Genomic DNA, 18,206 nt, shown 5'->3' with positions numbered 1-18,206 from the left:
CAAAACTGCTTCGGCCAATTATGTCCATTGAAATAAAGCAGTGTAAATCAGAACTCCAGCACTCTTACGTTATTGCAAACTCAGATCTAGAATAAACCAAAACTCAAAATAGCTCAACCTACTGGTCCTAGTTACTAGAAAACTTTTGACACACCATATGCGGGGAACCCTTCTGAGGAGTGGAATAATTTTTTTTTTCATTTATACCCAACAAATTACAATTCTCATCAATGCCCAAGTGACTGGAGCTTTGAGAACCCTTGGAAAAGCAAAGGGAGAGAGAACGAGAGTCGATACAATCATTTTCATTTAGAGGCTTATTACTCTTTCATGCCTAACTTGATGTTCTGAACTTTAACTGTCAGCTGTAGCTTCTGCTGCTCGATATCTTTCAAAACTGAGAGTAAGTTGGCACGATATACTTCACATTTTCGTTGTGAACGTTCCAGCTGACGGGATAGTTTCTGTATTTTACGGTCCTGGTCATCCTGGAAATATGTTTAATATGTTATTAAGAAACAATGATGAAATAACAGAATCACATAACCATAGTACGTAACAAAAATGACTCATACACCATCAGCAACACAACAGAGATCACATTTTTACAAGTACATATAATCTACACTGAAAACAAAAACAACAACAACAACAACAAAGAATGCAAGATTATGAAGAAACCAAGCACTAGAACCGACCTCTCTACATCACATGCATCTAGTGCTCCAAAGTGCCATCTTGATGTTATAAGAAATCTTACACGATAGACCAAAACAAAGGGGGAAAAAGAGAGGAAAAATATCACTACTAATCACGGTAGGAGTGGGAACATTTTACTAATGATGCAAGAACAAAAGACTTGTCTGTCAAACAGGGATCTACAATGATACAAGTAGAGTTCATGTTCTCCAACTTGAGGGTGAGGGGGGTTGTTAAAGGAAGTACTGCAGTCATCTTCCACAGGTACAAGAAGATGTCCTCATTTTTTCCACTTACTAGGGAATTTTTGTCAGGTATAAAAAAGCTTCACTGAGACTGAGGACACTTGAAATTAGTATAAACTGATTGGACAATGATCTATAAAAGAATCTGGATAATTTATTTCTGCCGCACAATAAATAATGCTGCATTAGCAAACTTGGTCACTGCAATAATAACCTAATTAGTCACAGTCGATATTGGTTGCAGAGCATTTTACTAATTCAAAGTAATTATAAAAATAAAAATTGGATCGTTAGATCACTAGCACCTTTAAGAAGATTTGAGCAACTAAATTTTAGCACATGAGAGTAATAAGAGAGCAGTAAAGTTACAAGAGTTTGTCTTGATCAGATAAGATAAGTTGCTTTCCAATTCACTATAAAGTGACATTTGAGGCAGAAAATTCTCCAGATTCCATGCCACATCACCACCAGTTTAGGTAGTGCAACTTGACCAAAAGAAGTAATGGGAGAAATGACTGCCATTTTATTTTCTCAATTTAGTGTTCTTTAATCATCTCGTCAACTTTAGGACTGTTAAACTTAGAATTATAATAAAATGGAGTAAAAATAAGAGGGAAAGGGAAGTATTCTCCAAACTATTTTTTATTCATCACTTGCTATTTGAACCATCCAATATAATGTTCAGCTATTAGTATGTCCACATGTGTAGAATACTACTGCCCAACCCGACCCCTTTATTTATTTAGCTTAAGCACTTTATGCACTGCCGAAGGAGAAAAGCTTGCAAGTTAGACAGAATTTTGGTTTTCTGCAGCAAAATTTGTTAATGAGTGAGAAAGCATCCATTTAGGTGAAAGGTCCTACAAAAAAAATAATAGATGGATAAATAAATAATAAAATTTAAAAATTATATTGGTGGGATACTGGGTTTTCTTTCCTTTTTTTTCTTTTTTTCTTTGGTGAAAGCTCCTACAAAAAAACAAAATTCAGGACACATTTATATGATTTGAAAAGACATTGCCTAGCGTATGTTCTACCTACACGCATAGACAAACCTAACCTTTAGAGATTATATTATATCTATATATATATGAAAAGAAAAGAACATGAACTCGTCATTAAAAATCATTTCGCACAAAAAGGCAATAATAATTCCGCCATAGTTCAGAAAAATATATATTGACTCCTATGACCAATCACAGTATAATTATTCACTGCACAGTTGCTGACAAATGGAAGTCTAGCTTTTATCACTTTGGACTCATTTAGGAAATTTTTATTCAGTGAATTTAATTTGAAATATGTACAAAAATCTAAAAGCATATCAGATGCTATTAGAACAACATAAATAAGAATTAAGTAATATTGCTAAAAAACCTTTAAAAAGAAAAAATAGAATAAAGAAGCAACTAATTGAACAATTGAAACAACAAACAACTCACTGTAGATAGAGGTTGTTCCACACTCCATTGATGAGCCCCATGAGTATCATTTGCATTACTTTCATGAGCGGCACGGTATTCTTTGCTAGACCCATTGCCATTAGCAATTCTCCCATCATTCTTTTTTGCATTAGCAACTTTATTTGTGGCTTCTCTTAGAGCATCCATTGCCACATTGTAAATGTCAGCAGTATTCACACCTTCATCTACATACTTGAGGGCCTCGTGACGAAGATTATTGTATCTAACTGTAAGAGACTCTCGACAACTATTCAACAAATCACTGGTACGTTCCTCCAACATGACACCACTCTTGGCGTTTCTTGTCCATCGTTTTAAGATGTAGCAAAATGGCAGAGTAAGAACATTTGTGACTCTAAAGACTGATAATATATGTCTACATAGAAGGCCAGAAAACTCAAACATCTGGCAGCTACAAGTTGCTTTCATCTCTCTAATATTTAATTTAACAAAATAAGTTTTATGACTTTCCCCAAATTTAGCAACTTGATACATGGTGGTTGCCTCCTCATCCTGAACTTTGGTAGCCAAGAAAGTAAGTGTCTCCACCAACTCTTCTTGAAACTTCATAAAAAGTTTCCGTGTGTAAGCCTCGGCTGCTTGTTTCTCCATGGGAGAAGGGGTCTTTAGAACTGGGGCAGTGTTCATGGTATCATAATCTGCCTTAACTTCTTTCTCATAGCGACTCTCCAGAGCCTTCTCGTAATGCTTCACAAACAACTGTAGAGTCGTTGACGCATTTACGTATCCATCAAAGTAAGAGTTCATACTATCGCTACGTTGTGTTATAGACATCTCAGCAAAGAATGTATCCCTCAAGTATACGGGGACCCACTGCCAGCGATCAGCATAAATTGTATGTAGCCATTCATTTTCCCCAAGATCATATTTATCAATAAGGGACAACCAACAAGACTCAAACTCCCCGGTTGATTCAGTAAGGTTTACACATTTATGGAGCTCTGATTCAAAATTCAAATGTTCAGAAAGAATGTGAGACAACTTCTCTTGGCATTCTTTAAAGATGTGCCACTTGCAAAAGCGGTGACGAGTCTGGGGAAAGACCTGTGTAATGGCCAAACGAATTACCCGATCATGATCAGTGGTTATCGAAACTGGAGGCCTGCCAGACATTGCCTCGAGCCACGCTCTAAACAGCCACACAAAGGATGCCTCTGATTCATTTATCAACAGGGCACAACCAAACAATACAGGCTGTCCATGATGGTTCACTCCTGTGAAGGGTGCAAAGGGCAATCGATACCTGTTCGACCTGTAAGTGGTGTCAAATGTAACTGTATCACCAAAGTAGGTATAGTTGGTTCTCGCCTTAGAATCAGCCCAAAAGATATTGCTCATGCACTGATCCTCATCTCCCTGCACAGCATAGAAAAATGAAGGGTCCTCAGAATGCTTGTGCCTCAAATAGTCCAATAGGATCTGCGTGTCACCTCCAAGAGTCCTCTGCCTACTGCTCCTCATATAATTCCTACAGTCACGCTCCGTAAACCCAACATTGCTAATTCCACCATATTCCTTAATCAGAGCTGACATTATGCCACTGGGACCAATGCCAGCTCCCTGCAAAGTATCAATCAAGGACTTTGCTGCACCAGAAACATGGCGGTGAGAGCGGAGGCAATGCACCTTGTCAGGCGGGACAAGCTCATGGTTATGCTCCTTGACAAATCCGGAAACAACCCACCTACCGGAATCCTGAATCTTAACTACTAACATGGCCTTGCAGCCCACTCTAGTCTCAGCTCGGGGCCGCTTAACCCTGGCAGCCTCACGCCCAGGTTTCTCCTTCTCGACACGAAACCCCTCTTTGGCACAAACGAAAGATCTCTGAATGATGGCTCCGTCACGCCTGGACCTCCTGGACATGCTGACACGGGTGCTGAACCCAACCCGCCGAGCATAAGAATTATAGAAAGCCTTAGCAGCCTCCTCCGATTCAAATTCCATGCCCTCATAAGGCTCAAGATTAGTATCCCCTTCAGGAATATAAATTTCACCAACACCGCCACCATCACCACCGTAACAACTTTCGATGAGGTTCTTTTCATCATCATCATCCACGAGATGATGCTCAATATCAACGGCATCATCTCCAAGTCCTATCATGTCGAATTCAATCACCTCACCCCCCAAGCCTAATGGTTCGAACTCCATTCTAGGGCTAATTACTTGTGTTTAACAACAAATTTCCCGGGAAGATGATAAAATTAACACTATTCACTGTCTCTGCTTATATTATACAAAATTTCAGAAGAAAATTGGGATTATAGTAATCATCAATCATATGTATCTGCATATAAATCATTGATAGAGCGAGAAAGAGTATAACTGACCGTAGATTATTTGTAGATAAACGCTGATGAAGATGACATAGACCTAAGAACACAAATTCACAAACTGTTGGTATATATATGTATATGCAAACATATATGGAGAGAGAGAGGGGAGCAATTGGGTTTGGTTTTGGGTTTTTGTATGAGGAATCAAATCTTGGTCTTGTACGGAGTACGGGGAAGGAGACGAAGAATTGGGAAGAGAAGGAGAGGGAGGAGAGGGCTCGGTGAGAGTGTGTTGTGCGGTGGGTTTTAGGGCAATGATCTGGTTTTTGACCCTACCAGAGCAGATGGGTCACTATTGATCGTTGGATGTAATTATTTTTTTTTTAATGATGATCAGATGAAGATTTGCTTGCTTTTCGGTAATTATTGTTGTGAAAATTTCACTTTCATCAGATGACGTGGAAGCATCTAATCACCCACCAGATTCATTAAAAAAAAAAAACTGACTCTATTATGGCACCATAACATACCTAAGTAGGACGGTAATGTTATCGACAACTCCACACTTAATAATAATTTTAGAATTATAATGACGATGAACAGATTTAAATTGGGACATGAGCATTCTCTGGCCGTTATTTTCTTCAAAAACTTATATATGTGTAATATTGTTGCTAATGTGAGTGTGAATATTGTATTTTATTCATTTTTTGAACTAACATGGTTGAGAGTGATGATATGGTTTGAATATATTCATTTTGACATCCACTTCCCATAGTCCACAATCTCTTCCTTCCCATAGCTTTCCTACACTCCCCTCTCATTGAATTTTCTGCGACTAAAGTCGCCGCCTTTAATTTCAAAGCATCTTGGTATGCTGACTTAACTGGAAATTGCCGCTTTTGAATTTTATAACCACACATGTTTGTCCTCCCATGCGACAAGCTAAAATATCTGAGGTCATACTTCAGTAGGTCAATCTATAGTAGCTTCTATATGAACGTTGCAATCAATTCAAGATTATATTTTTTGGTTGAACCAAACTGGATGTTAAGTGGTGACTTTATTTATTAGTCTTATTTACATTTTTTTGGTATTAAAAAGTTATATTTTTCAATAAGATCAACATTGAGACATCTATAAAAGAGAGATGTTAATCACAGTCACCCCGACTGCCTGTGTTTTCTTTTCTAATAATTAATTATTATTTTTCTACTAACTTCATTTTGGGCCTCTCATTATATATAATTACTATACTAGCCTCCTAATTAAGAAACTTCAAAAACCTTCACGGTTCTATCTCGTTTTAAAATTTTATTTTTTACAAAATTCCAATAATTAATTACTATTTTTTATACTAACTTCCTTTTGGATCTCTTATTATATATAATTACTATACTAGTCTCCAAAAACCAATGAAAAAAGTATATAATTTGGTTCTCTCTCTAAAATTATCTGATTTTTTCATATCCATATTCTCTGTTTTTAAGTATTCGGTTGTTTTTCAAATAAAAAAAATAAAATCAGATGAAAAAAAAAAAGAAAGTATAATCTAAAAAAATTTTATAGTACTTTTTTCTTTTTATTTTATGATAATTTTTTTTTTTGTTTTTTTAATTTGAAAAATCAAAGCAATACTACGAATACAAAGAATATGAATCTGAAAAAATTCAGATTTGAACTTCAAACATTAAGATATAGACTTTTGTATAAAGAAAATTTTAGTGTTGAAACTTCAAACATTTAGATATGGAATTTTGTATAAAATAAAATTTTAAAGTGAGATGGAACCGTGAAGGTTTCAGATTAAAAAAATAAAAAAAAAATCTGTAAAAAACGTACTATCAGATCATTATTCTCTGTTTCGAAGTATTGGGTTGTTTTTCAAATAAATAAAAAATCAAATCAAATTAAAAAAAAAGTACAATCTAAAAAAAATTATAGTACTTTTTTCTTTTTATCTTATGATAAATTTTTTATTTTATTTTTTTAATTTGAAAAATTAGAGCAATACTTCGAATACAAAGAATACGGATCTGAAAAAATTTAGATTTGAACTTCAAACATTTAGATATGTACTTTTGTAAAAAATAAAATTTTAGTGTTGGAACTTCAAACATTTAGATATGGAATTTTGCAAAAAATAAAATTTTAAAGAGATGAAATCGTGGAGGTTTATGAAGTTTAGGAGACTAGTATAGTAATTATATATAATGAGAGACCTAAAAGGAAGTTAGCAGAAAAATAGTAATTAATTATTGAGAATGAAAACATATGCGTTAACCCCTCAATTAGCGACTAAGATTCTACAGTCACGGGCATCCCTCTCTGTAAAATTAGCAGCGACAAGTACACAAATACTATCAACACATTTAATATATTTTGTAAAATTAGCAGCGACAAGTACACAAATACTATCAACACATTTAATATATTTTATGAACATTACACTTTCGATAGATTTTGGAGTGCCGACTCTCTACATCTATTAATTTAACTTTTAACATTTATTGTCTTGAAAAATAATAATAATAATTAACATTATACTTAACAATTGTCTAAAAATTACAAAATTTTCCAAAATAAAAAATCTAAACAAAAAATTACTCCCTTAATCCCTCAAAAAATTACGCCCAGCATTCTATTTTTGAATTGGGATAATAAAAAATTTAAAATCCCAATTCAAAATCTAATATACTAATTTTTAAAATATTTTTAATTTATCCACCATACCGAAGTTATAAAAGTAATTAAAGTCATGTGGACAATTTAAGGCATATAGAGTTGCTTTTATATACTAATGACGCTTATTTATCCAACTTTACTGCTTCACCTTGTAAGTCTAAAACTCTCTCTTCTATATTGTCTTATTTTCTTCATTGATTCCAATTGCCAGCGACAATTTAAGGGTTTCGTTTCTTTCCCAAAGTGGTAAAGATAAAAAAAAAAACCTCACAGTATGAGTGGTCGAGCCCGGTTTGTGAAGTTTGTTAGCAACCAATGCGGATTTGAATTCAGTAACCTCCACAATGCACGGGCATTGTTTGATCAAATGTCTCAAAGGCGACCTCTTCCTTCAATTGTGCAGTTTCCTAAATTGATAATGGCCATTGTGAGAATGAAACATTACACCACTGCAATTCCGTTACTTAATCAAATGGAATCATCAGGAATGGTAGAGCCAGACGCTTATACTCTGGGCATCTTAATGAATTGTTACTGCCATTTGAGTCGGGTCGATTTGGGTCTCTCTGTTTTGGGGAGAACTTTGAAGCTTGGTTACGAAGTGGAGCATGCAAAGCTCACCACTTTGATCAGGGGACTCTGTATTTTGGATAAAATAGGTGAAGCAGTAAAGTTTTATAATGACATGTGGCCAAAGGATTTCAACCTGATACAGTTACTTGTGGATCGATTATAAATGGGTTGTGCAGAACAGGGAACACTGGCGCCGCAATTGAATTGATCAAGGAGATGGAAGAAAGAAATCAGGTAACTGGTGTTTATGTTTATAACATGATCATTGACAGTCTTTGTACGGACAGACAGATAGCTGAGGCTTTTAACTTCTTTTCAGAAATAATCCGTAAAGGCATTTCTCCAGATGTTATCACTTACTCCACCTTAATCCTTGGCCTATGCATTTCAAAACAGTGGAAAGAGGCTACAAGATTGTTGAATGAAATGGTTAACCGAAAAGTCAATCTGGATGCAAGAACCTTCACTATATTGATGGATGCACTTTGTAAGGAAGTGAAGGTTTCAGAAGCAGTCGAAATAGTTGAAGTGATGAACCCAGGAGGTGAGGAGCCTGATACTGTCACTTACAATGCACTGATGGATGGATATTGTTCACAAAGCAAATTTAAAGAGGCAAAGGAGATAATTGATTTGATGGTTGGTAGGGGTTGTGCCCCTAATGTTCATAGCTATAGCATCTTGATTAATGGATATTGTAACAAGCGAAACATGACTGAGGCTCTAAGACTGTTTTACGAAATTTCTCAGATGGGATTGGTTCCTGATACTGTTGCTTACACCACTCTTATAGGTGGTTTCTGCCATGCAGGAAAACCTCTAGTTGCGCAACAACTTCTGAATGAGATGCGAGCCCGTGGCCAACATCCTAATTTGATAACCTACTGTACTTTGTTAGATGGACTGTGTAAAAACCAATGTCTTGCTGAGGCAAGGGCCTTGTTTCGAGAGATGAAAGAAAGTGGACTGCATCCTAATATTGTGGCTTACAGCATCCATATTGATGGTATGTGCAGAGCTTGAAACATAAAAGCTGCAAGGGAACCCTTTTGTAGTCTTTCTTCCAAGAGGTTGCGACCTAATGTTCACACATATACTATTATGATTGATGGACTCTGTAAGGAAGGGTTGTTAAGTGAAGCAAACATGTTGCTCAAGAAAATGGAAGAGCGTGGTTGCTCACCAGATGGTTTCACTTACAATAAAATTGTTCAGGGACTTCTTAGAAATGATGAGACTTCAATGGCAATGCAACTTCTTCAAGAAATGGTTGAGAAAGGATTCACTGCTGATGCCCGTACTATAACCCTATTATTGAATTTATCAAATAATAGTGGATTGGATCAGTCAGTTTTGGAGATGGTCGATAAGTTTCTGAGATCTCCATTGGGTTTTCTCATGTTAGCTGGAAGTTTCATATATTGTTGGCCTTGCAGTGTGTTGTATGTATGGCCTATTGATGATTGTATCAGTATCTTCTTCATGTTTTGGGGGTGACATTGTTGTTCCATGAGAAGTATGAGGGAAAGAACCTGAGTTGGATGACGTTGGGGAACTTAAGAAGAATGCCGAAGGGTTTTGTATGAAACTGGTTGACTAGATGGGATAAGGAAGGCGGCTTGGTGAAATTTACCAAAGAGAAATGAGTTTCAAAGCTCCGAAACTTACCAAACAGCGGGTGCTTATCTGCCCTGCCTTTGTTTGTCATGATGTTTCAAGAATGGCACCTCATCAACTTCATTTTCCTTTCTTGTTTACAATTTGTACAGTGAAGGTATGCCCTCCTTTCCTATATACTTAATTGCTTGATGTTAATATTGTAACCATCCCCATATTTTAAAGGTTATTTTCTTGCAGAACGAGAAGAAATTGTTCTGAATTATCAGATGCACCATTTCCCTTAATTTGTTCTGAATTATCCATTGCACTGACACAATATCTGATTCCAATATCTTAGCTTGCAAAAACACCAGTATTAATTCTTTGGGTTGTGAGCTTTTAGAAGAGTTGCTGCCTCTTTTGGTCTGTAAGATCTTTCTTGACAAAATTTTAAGCTAAAATAGTTGAATACTATAGGCTCGTGGGACCATAGCATGCAACATTGTCAATTGAGACTGGGGGGTGAATGTAATATGTTTATATGATGTGAATGTAGTATGTTTCTATCGGGAAGCATACTCCAGGATTAGCACTCAACTATTGTATCTGATTTCCCTCTGTCGCCTTGGAATGTTGTGCTAGTGTTCCTCCATGGTTAAAAAATATGCCAGTGTTCGATGTTGAACTAGTTACTTTACAAATTTTGGCTTTTATTTTATTTTATTTTTTTGTTATTTCTATCCATTTTTTACTATTTTTTAAATCAAAATACGAAATTTGAAGACAGTATTTAATAGGGAATGTAAAGAGGGCACACCAAATGAACTTCCCGATTTCAATTTTTAAAACTTAAAGATAACAACCAAGTGACAGTTCCAATTGTTTGCTTGACTATTTAAATTTCAATTATATTTGAGAAATTAGTTCGGTGGTTGTATCTTCATTTCTGTTCATGTATGTTGCCTTGAATCTCATTTGAAAACCACTGTGTTGGCATTCATTATTGTTTAACTTAGGAGGTCTTGATTCTCTTCGTGAGAAATGTTTTATCTTATTTTTATATTAATTCACGAATTTATCTAAAAATTAATTCTTTTTATTTTTTTAGTAGGATACTGGCGCAGTTTTAGAACGACGACCTTGAGTACACGGTTAATAACTACTATGACAATACTGATTTTGATACACTGAACAACAAAGCAGCGTTGTCTATGAGTAGATGTGTGTCAGTGTTTTATTTTAACGTAGTTGATTTATATACTGATAGTTTGAATGATCTTTCCTGGTATTTACATAGCAAGCCAAAGACTGATACATCAGCTCTCGAAGTTAGGAATGGAAAAGACATTCACGGAAATTCTTGGGAGAGGCTCAATTGTATGAGAGAGAGATTGAAGCAATACAAAAATTATGAAAACCTCTCACGAAGAGCTTGAAAAGGTTAGTCTCTTTTGCCTCAGTTTTGATCTAATAATTTTAGGTTTGGTTGTTGTATTAATGATTAAAATGAGCAAAAATTAAAATATTATTGTGAATGTAAAATTACGTGTCAACAATATTATTCTTGTTTGAAGATTTCATTGTTGTTTAAGCACACGCATTTGCACGTGCTCTTTCCTAGTATATATATATTAAGGATATGGTAGGCCATCTCCTTCAGTGTCTCCTCCGAAATTGAGCAGAGTTTGTTAAAAAAATGTTTTTATATAATTCCTGTCTTATTTCATGGATTAATAGTATAATTGACAGTTGCCATGAACACCTTCAATAGCAGAACATCTGGTTTTTTTCTTTTTCGTTTAAAAAAATGTTAGCATAATGGTATTTCTTCACCATCTAAGGAGTAAAACTGAGGTCTCAAGTCCCCATGGTGCACAGTGGATGTATGAATTATTTGTCGAGACAAATAAATAAAGAAATAAAAATTTGCCAACTGCCCTTACAAAATCTCTTCCCAATTCACCCCTTGCTCGAGTTCAGATCACTGACAGTGTGCTATGCCATGTGATGAAAGAATCAAATAGAAAGCTCAAAATTGACTCTATGTTCACAGGGACTGATTTGCAGTATACTCTGGGAGAGAAGTGAAAGGGGACAGTGAACAAGAGTAGTGCAATACAAATGATACTTTTGCATACAGCAGACAAATAATGAATCTTTCTAGCTTTTTATTTCCCAAATAGCATGGCTCAAGTAACATCCTCCATTTTTCAATCAGCTTCTGAGTCGATCCAAAATTACTAAAAGAAACTATCCAAAGTTACTAATACTTCATAAACCATTCATAAGATACATATTGTAATTTAATCTTCATATGTGAACTGTCTAAACTGAAAGGATAGTACACAGGATATGAGGCATTGCCACGTGATACCAAGCACTTGATGATGACGAACCTGAAGGAAATCAGGGGGTGAGAAAATAGAAGAAGAGATGAGATTAGAAGGCGGTGACGAGGAGTCAGAGGAAGAGGGTTAGAACAGAGTAAATAGATAGGTTGGATAGATGGAGTGGGTGAGAAAAGCAAAAACAGAAAATGGAAGAAGAAGAGAACATGCAGAGATTTCAGATGAAGCAATATTCAATAATCTCCAAAGCAAAAAAAAAATACTAATGAAGTCTGTTACCTCAAGGCCTTTTATAGGCAAACCCAATAATAAAATAAAATACCCAATAATTACTAAAATAACAAGTAAACATTCTAATATCCCTAATAAAATGTCCCTATGCCTGACATAGGTGCGAAACACTTCACGATCTCCATCACCTGATCTAATCAAGTTACCAGCCACATGAAGAAGGTTGACCAAACAGTCAGTGAGATTGATGCCAAGGCATAAGCCCACAGCAAGATAACAGAACATTCACTTTCGCCGGCTCCAAACAATTGGGTAATTGTACCTGCCAAATTAAGGAAATAGGGTTAATTTCAGATTTTGGAGTTTTGTGGTAGCTAGCTGGAGGTGGAGGGGTAGAACCTACCACACATTATTAGAAATTCATGCATTATGCAGTAATTGATGCAAATGACAACCTTTGCTTTGAGTTAACATTACATGCACTTTTCCAATGCAAGCATAAAATCTTTGTTTGCTTAGTATTTTAATTCAGTATGGACCTGTCGTATCTTTTGTACATAGTAATAATTTAGTCATTTACTCTCTCTCTCTCACTCCAGCATAGGAGAGTGTCTAACAAGGACTCCTGAACATTGACCTCCTCCCTGCAGGTACTAAATTAACTAGAGTTTCAAATGAATAGTGTGAATTGACTTAAAATAGATATAGAGATAGTTACCCAAAAAAAAATTGAGGAATGATTGAAATCAAGCTTAATATTGAAAAATGATATGAGTCTTCCAAACCAGACCAATAATGCATTTACCGCCAAAATTTACTTTTCATACCCAAGTTCATTGCTGGTGGAAGTGCATACTGCAGTAGAAGAACAAACTGATACAATGGATCCGAGTGCACCAGGCCAAAATGAACTGCACCTTGAACAATGAAAATGCCAAGCATAGGAAGGAAAAGATACCGAACTGCTATAATTCCAACAATGAGTGGCAGGTTAATTCCTGACCCTTTAAAACCTGAAAAAATGAAAATAACAATAAAAATGGCATATACTGAAGATTCTTCTTCGTAGGAAAGCAAGATACATTTTATAATAGAATGTCATAATTACCTTTAAGAAGGTTTCCTCCCACTATCAAGGTAACAGTTGGGATGGCTGCATTCCTACAAAATAGAAAGGAACACGATAAACCCCAAAGTGGATGGTGAGGGTTTAAGTCCCCATAGGTGATAGAGGCAAGTATTCGTGTGGAAGGAGATAGACCACCGCCAAGAAGAAGTTGGTGATAGAGGTAAGTATTCGTGCAGAAGGAGATATAGCACCACCAAGTCACCAACCAAACACTAATAGTTATATAAACATCCTCTTCTTAAGAAAGGTAAAATGTCCTCAAGAGGCAAAATACTGATTTATTGATTTGGCCAAGTTCGTGTTTTCTGAATTCTATCACATTTAGAGAGAACTTTATTTGGTGTACTTGAGGTCGTTGTATTGAAAGTATATGTATATGCCCTACCGTCACATCTACAACCATCTAGCTGCACCTGCTGTAGAATTGAATACATAAAAGATTTTACTTGAAAAATTTTTCTGGTTTCTGATCTGATTTCTACTATTACAAAATTATAACCTCAGCTAAGACAAAAGCAGAGTGCAAAGGTAAAATATATGTATACCCGAGCAAGGAAGCAGAGCCTTGGACCACATGAAAAGGAGCAGTACCACCAATCAACAACTTTCGCACATAAGGGACAATTCCAATGATGAACCCAACAATCTACACAAGAAGACAGCAAGATCTTTAGTGCTTAGAATCATCAGCAGGACATTTTCACATTACATGATGCATTGTTCTTTATTATAAGAATAAGTGCAGAGTTACTGGCTAAAACTAAAAAGGGCTAGCCCAGTGCACGAGCATCCCGCCATTGTGGGGTCTAGGGAGGTCAAATATACATAGCCTTACCTCCATATGGAGAGTCTGTTCCCAGTTTCAAAACCGTGACCTCTAGGTCACAATGGAGCAACCTTACCATTGCACCAAGGCCCACCCTCCAACTGATGCAAGTCATCACATCCCATAGGCCATTCTCCTACTTGCAATGCCTCACTCAGGTGATAGCCAATGCATTACACAAAGGGATATTGCATAGAATATGTAGGACTAATATATGACAGAAATGAAAGCAGTAGACCATGCTCTTTTCAATTTCCAAAGAAGTTACTGTATTGGAATAATAAGCACTATAAGCGTACCGCTCCAGTAGTTGAAGGTGCAAGTAGTGCCTTCAGATTAGTCTTCCTCAAAAACATCCTCATAAATTGCTTAGCCTTATCCAAGATTAGCACCTGCCATGAATCTCTTTAAATTGTTAACTCACAATCGATGTTGAATGTTTATGATAAATAAGCTATTCCCTGAATGTCAGTCACATTGTTTACGAAATATAATCTGTATCTTCCTGCATGTACTAGTTCCATAAATGCATGAACAATTATATACTCTTCCTCTATATACACATGGTATATGAATGTATTTCTTAATAGATGTGAATTTTTGGATTGATAAAAATAGTTCTTAACTCAATATAGATGTGATACCCCTCTATTCTCTCACGAGATCTCCATCGACTAATTTTTCTTTTCTTCCTGCTTTTTCTACCTCAAATAAGAGTTGAGAAAGAAGTAATAAGCAGAAATTCAGTGGTCTTAGTAGTCGTGTTTATTTATTTTCTTTTACGGAGTTGAGACTGTTGAATTTAGGGATTTTTTTATAAGTAGATAATTTTGAAGACCAAATATTCTGATTAATAGAGGAATACTGAAATGAAAGAAAGGGAAATAGTTATTCCAAATCATAGGACATCATGTTTCTAGTAAAGGAAAAGGCGGGAGGACCTTAGCTTTTCCATCAGCTTTAGCGCCCGGCAGAGTAACTTTCGAAGGAAGAAGCAATTCTGCGCAACTCCCATGGAACGTTTTTGACGTTTCACCTGTAGATTCATCATTGCTAGTGGAGTCGTCAATGTCCAGTTCTTGAATAATCTTTATTGAGGACAACCGCACGATATTATAAACGTAAGTCCATATATAAATGGCTCCTATCTGGCATAGAAAATAAAGAAATAGTTATATCAACAAAAAACTTTTAGTTCTCACACTCTGCATAACAATGACCAGCTGATGGACTGCATAGGTAATGAACTTAGTGGTGAATAACGCGATCAATTGGTGCAAGATTTTAATAGATGATCGAGCAATTCATATCGAGTATATAAAGTTTTAATTCCTCATCACTTCAGTGATTTCAAAATCAGTATCAAACGAAGCTACTAAATACATACCGCCATTGAAAGTGAAGCATAAGCCATTCCATACGTATAACAAACTTCAGGTGCTCCAAATGGACTGCCTTTCTCTCGACATACTGCTGAGATTATTATTATAGGCAAGTGTCCCAAGTTTCCTGTTTACATCAACCAAGAAAACTCTCAATTGTTGTATTCAAAGGATCCATGAAATGGTTCCTAATTCAAGTATGTGGCACTTCTATTACTGCATTAATTCTATTTACAGACATATATAGATCTAAGGGCAGTATTTGATGATACTCTGCAGAATAACATGGTCCTTTTAGCAAAAGAGCCGACTGTTGACAATGGAAGTGGAATAAGCCAAGTAGACGTTACAGCTGAAGAGGAAGCGAATATACAGGAACTCGTCAATCAGGTGACCTACAGGAGCTACAGGAAAGTGTCGATTTGACAGAGCCAAGAGGACATGAGCATAATCCTCAATAGTTTGATACAGGTATGTTGTTTGGGCATGAAAATTTGATCTGAAATCAAGCACTCTCATTACAGCACTAGGCACTACCATATCTAACAAGCCCTTCAAGAATAATTAGTCACCTTCACTTTATATGAAATGTGGAGCGTGACAATACTGTACATCTTACCCCCCATTTTCGGGGGTGTTTTGGTATTTTTATACTTGTTATGTAGCCTTCCATGGACATAGCCCAAAAATTGGGTGAATCACTTAAATCAGTTTTCTTGCTTGTGTTCTTGTTTCCTTTTCTGTTAATATTAGCAACATAGAGAATCTACCTGCTGCACATGAACCTATTATAAGGCCTTTTAGATGTTGAGAACCTCTTGTGACTTTTACAAGTAACCATCCAAGTGCTGAGCCAATTATAAACGTGATAAGAATATTGAGGGGCATAAACCACCTGCACATTTCATATAGAGTTGAATTATATATAAGTTTAGAGAAGGAAAAATAAACTAAAATTGGAGTCAAACAAAAACTAAACTCACAACAAGGCAATGCTTTCAAGTGTAATTGTTCTAGCAATGTTGCTACCAACAAGTGCAGGATTGAACACAAAATAAACAACCTGATCAAAAAGAAGAAAGTGTTTCTATTAGTTCATCAAAATCTAGGGAAAAAATTAGTTACTTTGTTGTCTCTATTTGTTTGATTAGGCTCCATGGGCCATGGCATTATAGAACCATAAAAGAAATATGTGATTAAAGGGCTAGCCCATTTCACGAGGCTCCCGTGATTGTGGGGTCTGGGAGGGTTAAATGTACGCAACCTAATCTCTGTGTACAAACAGACTATTTTTTGTTTCGAACCATGATGTCCAAGTCACAATGGAGCAACATTGCCATTGCGCCAAGGTTGGCCCACGTAAAAGAAATGTGTGATTAAGAAGCCAAAATGCCAAAAATAACGACTTACTCTATTCAAATGCTTCCTTGCATCATCTCCCAATATGTCTACATGATCTAAAGCAAGGAATGAACCAAGTGCAGTCACCAACAGTACTTTCAAAACAGGCATAGAGGCAACAGAAAATAGCTCCAGTAGCCCCATTTGTTAAGTTGCCTTCAGAATTTCAGGTATTCCACTCCTACTTCAACAGAAAACAATTTCAAACAATGAGCCAAAGCAATAATCCTATAACATTTCTTTTCATGAAGTAGGCAAAGCTTTCCACTTTTTCCATGTAACTTTAAAGCAAGTTATGTAAAAGTGCCGCGGAATTACCAATGGGCATTAGCCCAAATGGTATGCTCTATCTTCTCAAAATGGGAGGTTGAGTGTTCGAGTCTGCTAATATCGTGTGTGTGTGTGCGCGCGCGCGTTTACTTGAACTTTCGAAAAATAAATAAATGTGCCGCAGAAAGCAGAGAAAATATAATGATTTTGTAGGAAGAACCCAAGAACCATAAGGCACAAGGAGATGTATATAACACATACACAGGCATGTATATGTATATATTTGGGAGAAGATGAAGAAGAATCTCACCTGAATCCTTTCTGTATCACTAGTCAGGTAATTGATGAAGAAATTACAACTCAATTAAGACAGTTGTGATCATTTTATAAGCATAATAATTGATGGCTAATCTTGATTAGATAGTTCCTTAATGCCAAAGAAAATATAAACATACAAGGCATGAACAAACACATGAAAGAGAGAGAGAGAGAGAGAGAGAAAGGAAAAGTTAATTTCACTTCTGGGAATAGCAAAGCCTAAAAGCTACCATGGAGAAGAAACCACTAGGGACTGTTTTGATCAGAAGAGCTTTTTTCAATTGAAGTGATTTTGCAAAACCAAACAAGTTATTAAGTTAGAGTAGAGGATGATGGTTGCTTGAAGCGCCAAAAAACGGTCATGAAGTTTGAACGTTTGAAAAAACCGGAAGAAAAGACAGAGTAGGAAGGAAGGTATGCGAGTATGTTTATGGGGTACAAGTACAACACCCTTGTGTGTGGACAAGTAGACATAGAGCGTTAAGAGTTTGGCCCCATCTCTCTCTCTCTCTCTCTCTCTCTCTCTCTCTCTATATATATATATATATATACATATTTATACATATACTCCGTATATTATAAGGGGAGCTGCTGCAGTTCTATTGCTGGTTTTCAGCCGTCGGATCGCATAGACCCCACATGGACCCTATTGTGGGACCTAGCTATCCAATGGCGAAAGATCGACATTTGCGGACTTTGATTAACATATTTCAATATATAAATGAGTAATGATATTT

The 18,206-nt window shown here is 36.1% G+C and overlaps 3 protein-coding genes across 3 annotated transcripts; 1 reads left to right on the top strand and 2 right to left on the bottom strand.

The window, feature by feature from the left end:
* Positions 1–180: 180 nt before the first annotated feature.
* On the bottom strand, positions 181–5,018 carry LOC132266508 (protein FAR1-RELATED SEQUENCE 5-like). The gene is made up of 3 exons (XM_059767399.1): positions 4,762–5,018; positions 2,387–4,654; positions 181–488 (listed from the first exon to the last, which is right to left on the bottom strand). The coding sequence occupies exons 2-3, from the start codon at positions 4,580–4,582 to the stop codon at positions 321–323; spliced, it is 2,364 nt and encodes a 787-aa protein (XP_059623382.1). The 5' UTR covers positions 4,583–4,654; positions 4,762–5,018; the 3' UTR covers positions 181–320.
* A 2,234-nt stretch (positions 5,019–7,252) lies between these two features.
* LOC132266506 (pentatricopeptide repeat-containing protein At3g22470, mitochondrial-like) lies at positions 7,253–16,252 on the top strand. Its single transcript, XM_059767398.1, has 3 exons — positions 7,253–9,739; positions 10,862–11,004; positions 15,760–16,252. Exon 1 carries the CDS (start codon positions 8,182–8,184, stop codon positions 8,986–8,988), a length of 807 nt encoding a protein of 268 aa, XP_059623381.1. The 5' UTR covers positions 7,253–8,181; the 3' UTR covers positions 8,989–9,739; positions 10,862–11,004; positions 15,760–16,252.
* On the bottom strand, positions 11,745–17,855 carry LOC132266505 (protein PIN-LIKES 1-like). Its single transcript, XM_059767397.1, has 11 exons — positions 17,462–17,855; positions 16,891–17,062; positions 16,464–16,543; positions 16,251–16,375; positions 15,486–15,607; positions 15,040–15,246; positions 14,398–14,490; positions 13,818–13,918; positions 13,252–13,304; positions 12,971–13,156; positions 11,745–12,465 (listed from the first exon to the last, which is right to left on the bottom strand). Exons 2-11 carry the CDS (start codon positions 17,023–17,025, stop codon positions 12,341–12,343), a joined length of 1,227 nt encoding a protein of 408 aa, XP_059623380.1. The 5' UTR covers positions 17,026–17,062; positions 17,462–17,855; the 3' UTR covers positions 11,745–12,340.
* Between the last annotated feature and the right edge of the window lie 351 nt (positions 17,856–18,206).

The sequence above is a fragment of the Cornus florida genome, unplaced genomic scaffold (assembly GCF_030987335.1).
Source record: "Cornus florida cultivar Cherokee Brave unplaced genomic scaffold, ASM3098733v1 CherokeeBrave_3.0.0_Hap2_Chr07, whole genome shotgun sequence".
NCBI classification, from domain to species: domain Eukaryota; kingdom Viridiplantae; phylum Streptophyta; class Magnoliopsida; order Cornales; family Cornaceae; genus Cornus; species Cornus florida.
The sequence above is the reverse complement of the archived record's forward strand: the minus strand, read 5'-3'. Positions and strand labels throughout refer to the sequence as shown.

What these genes read in the sequence shown, in the direction of transcription:
- LOC132266508 (XM_059767399.1), bottom strand. Translation starts at nt 4,582, where the DNA reads ATGGAGTTCGAACCATTAGGCTTGGGGGGTGAGGTGATTGAATTCGAC. An exon ending in TGGAACAACCTCTATCTACA is followed by an intron (nt 489 to 2,386) that starts GTGAGTTGTTTG and finishes ACATATTTCCAG; the next exon opens with GATGACCAGGACCGTAAAAT.
- LOC132266506 (XM_059767398.1), top strand. Translation starts at nt 8,182, where the DNA reads ATGGAAGAAAGAAATCAGGTAACTGGTGTTTATGTTTATAACATGATC.
- LOC132266505 (XM_059767397.1), bottom strand. Translation starts at nt 17,025, where the DNA reads ATGGGGCTACTGGAGCTATTTTCTGTTGCCTCTATGCCTGTTTTGAAA. An exon ending in AATAGGTTCATGTGCAGCAG is followed by an intron (nt 15,608 to 16,250) that starts GTAGATTCTCTA and finishes TGATGTAAACAG; the next exon opens with GAAACTTGGGACACTTGCCT. An exon ending in CACCTTCAACTACTGGAGCG is followed by an intron (nt 13,919 to 14,397) that starts GTACGCTTATAG and finishes CTTCTTGTGTAG; the next exon opens with ATTGTTGGGTTCATCATTGG.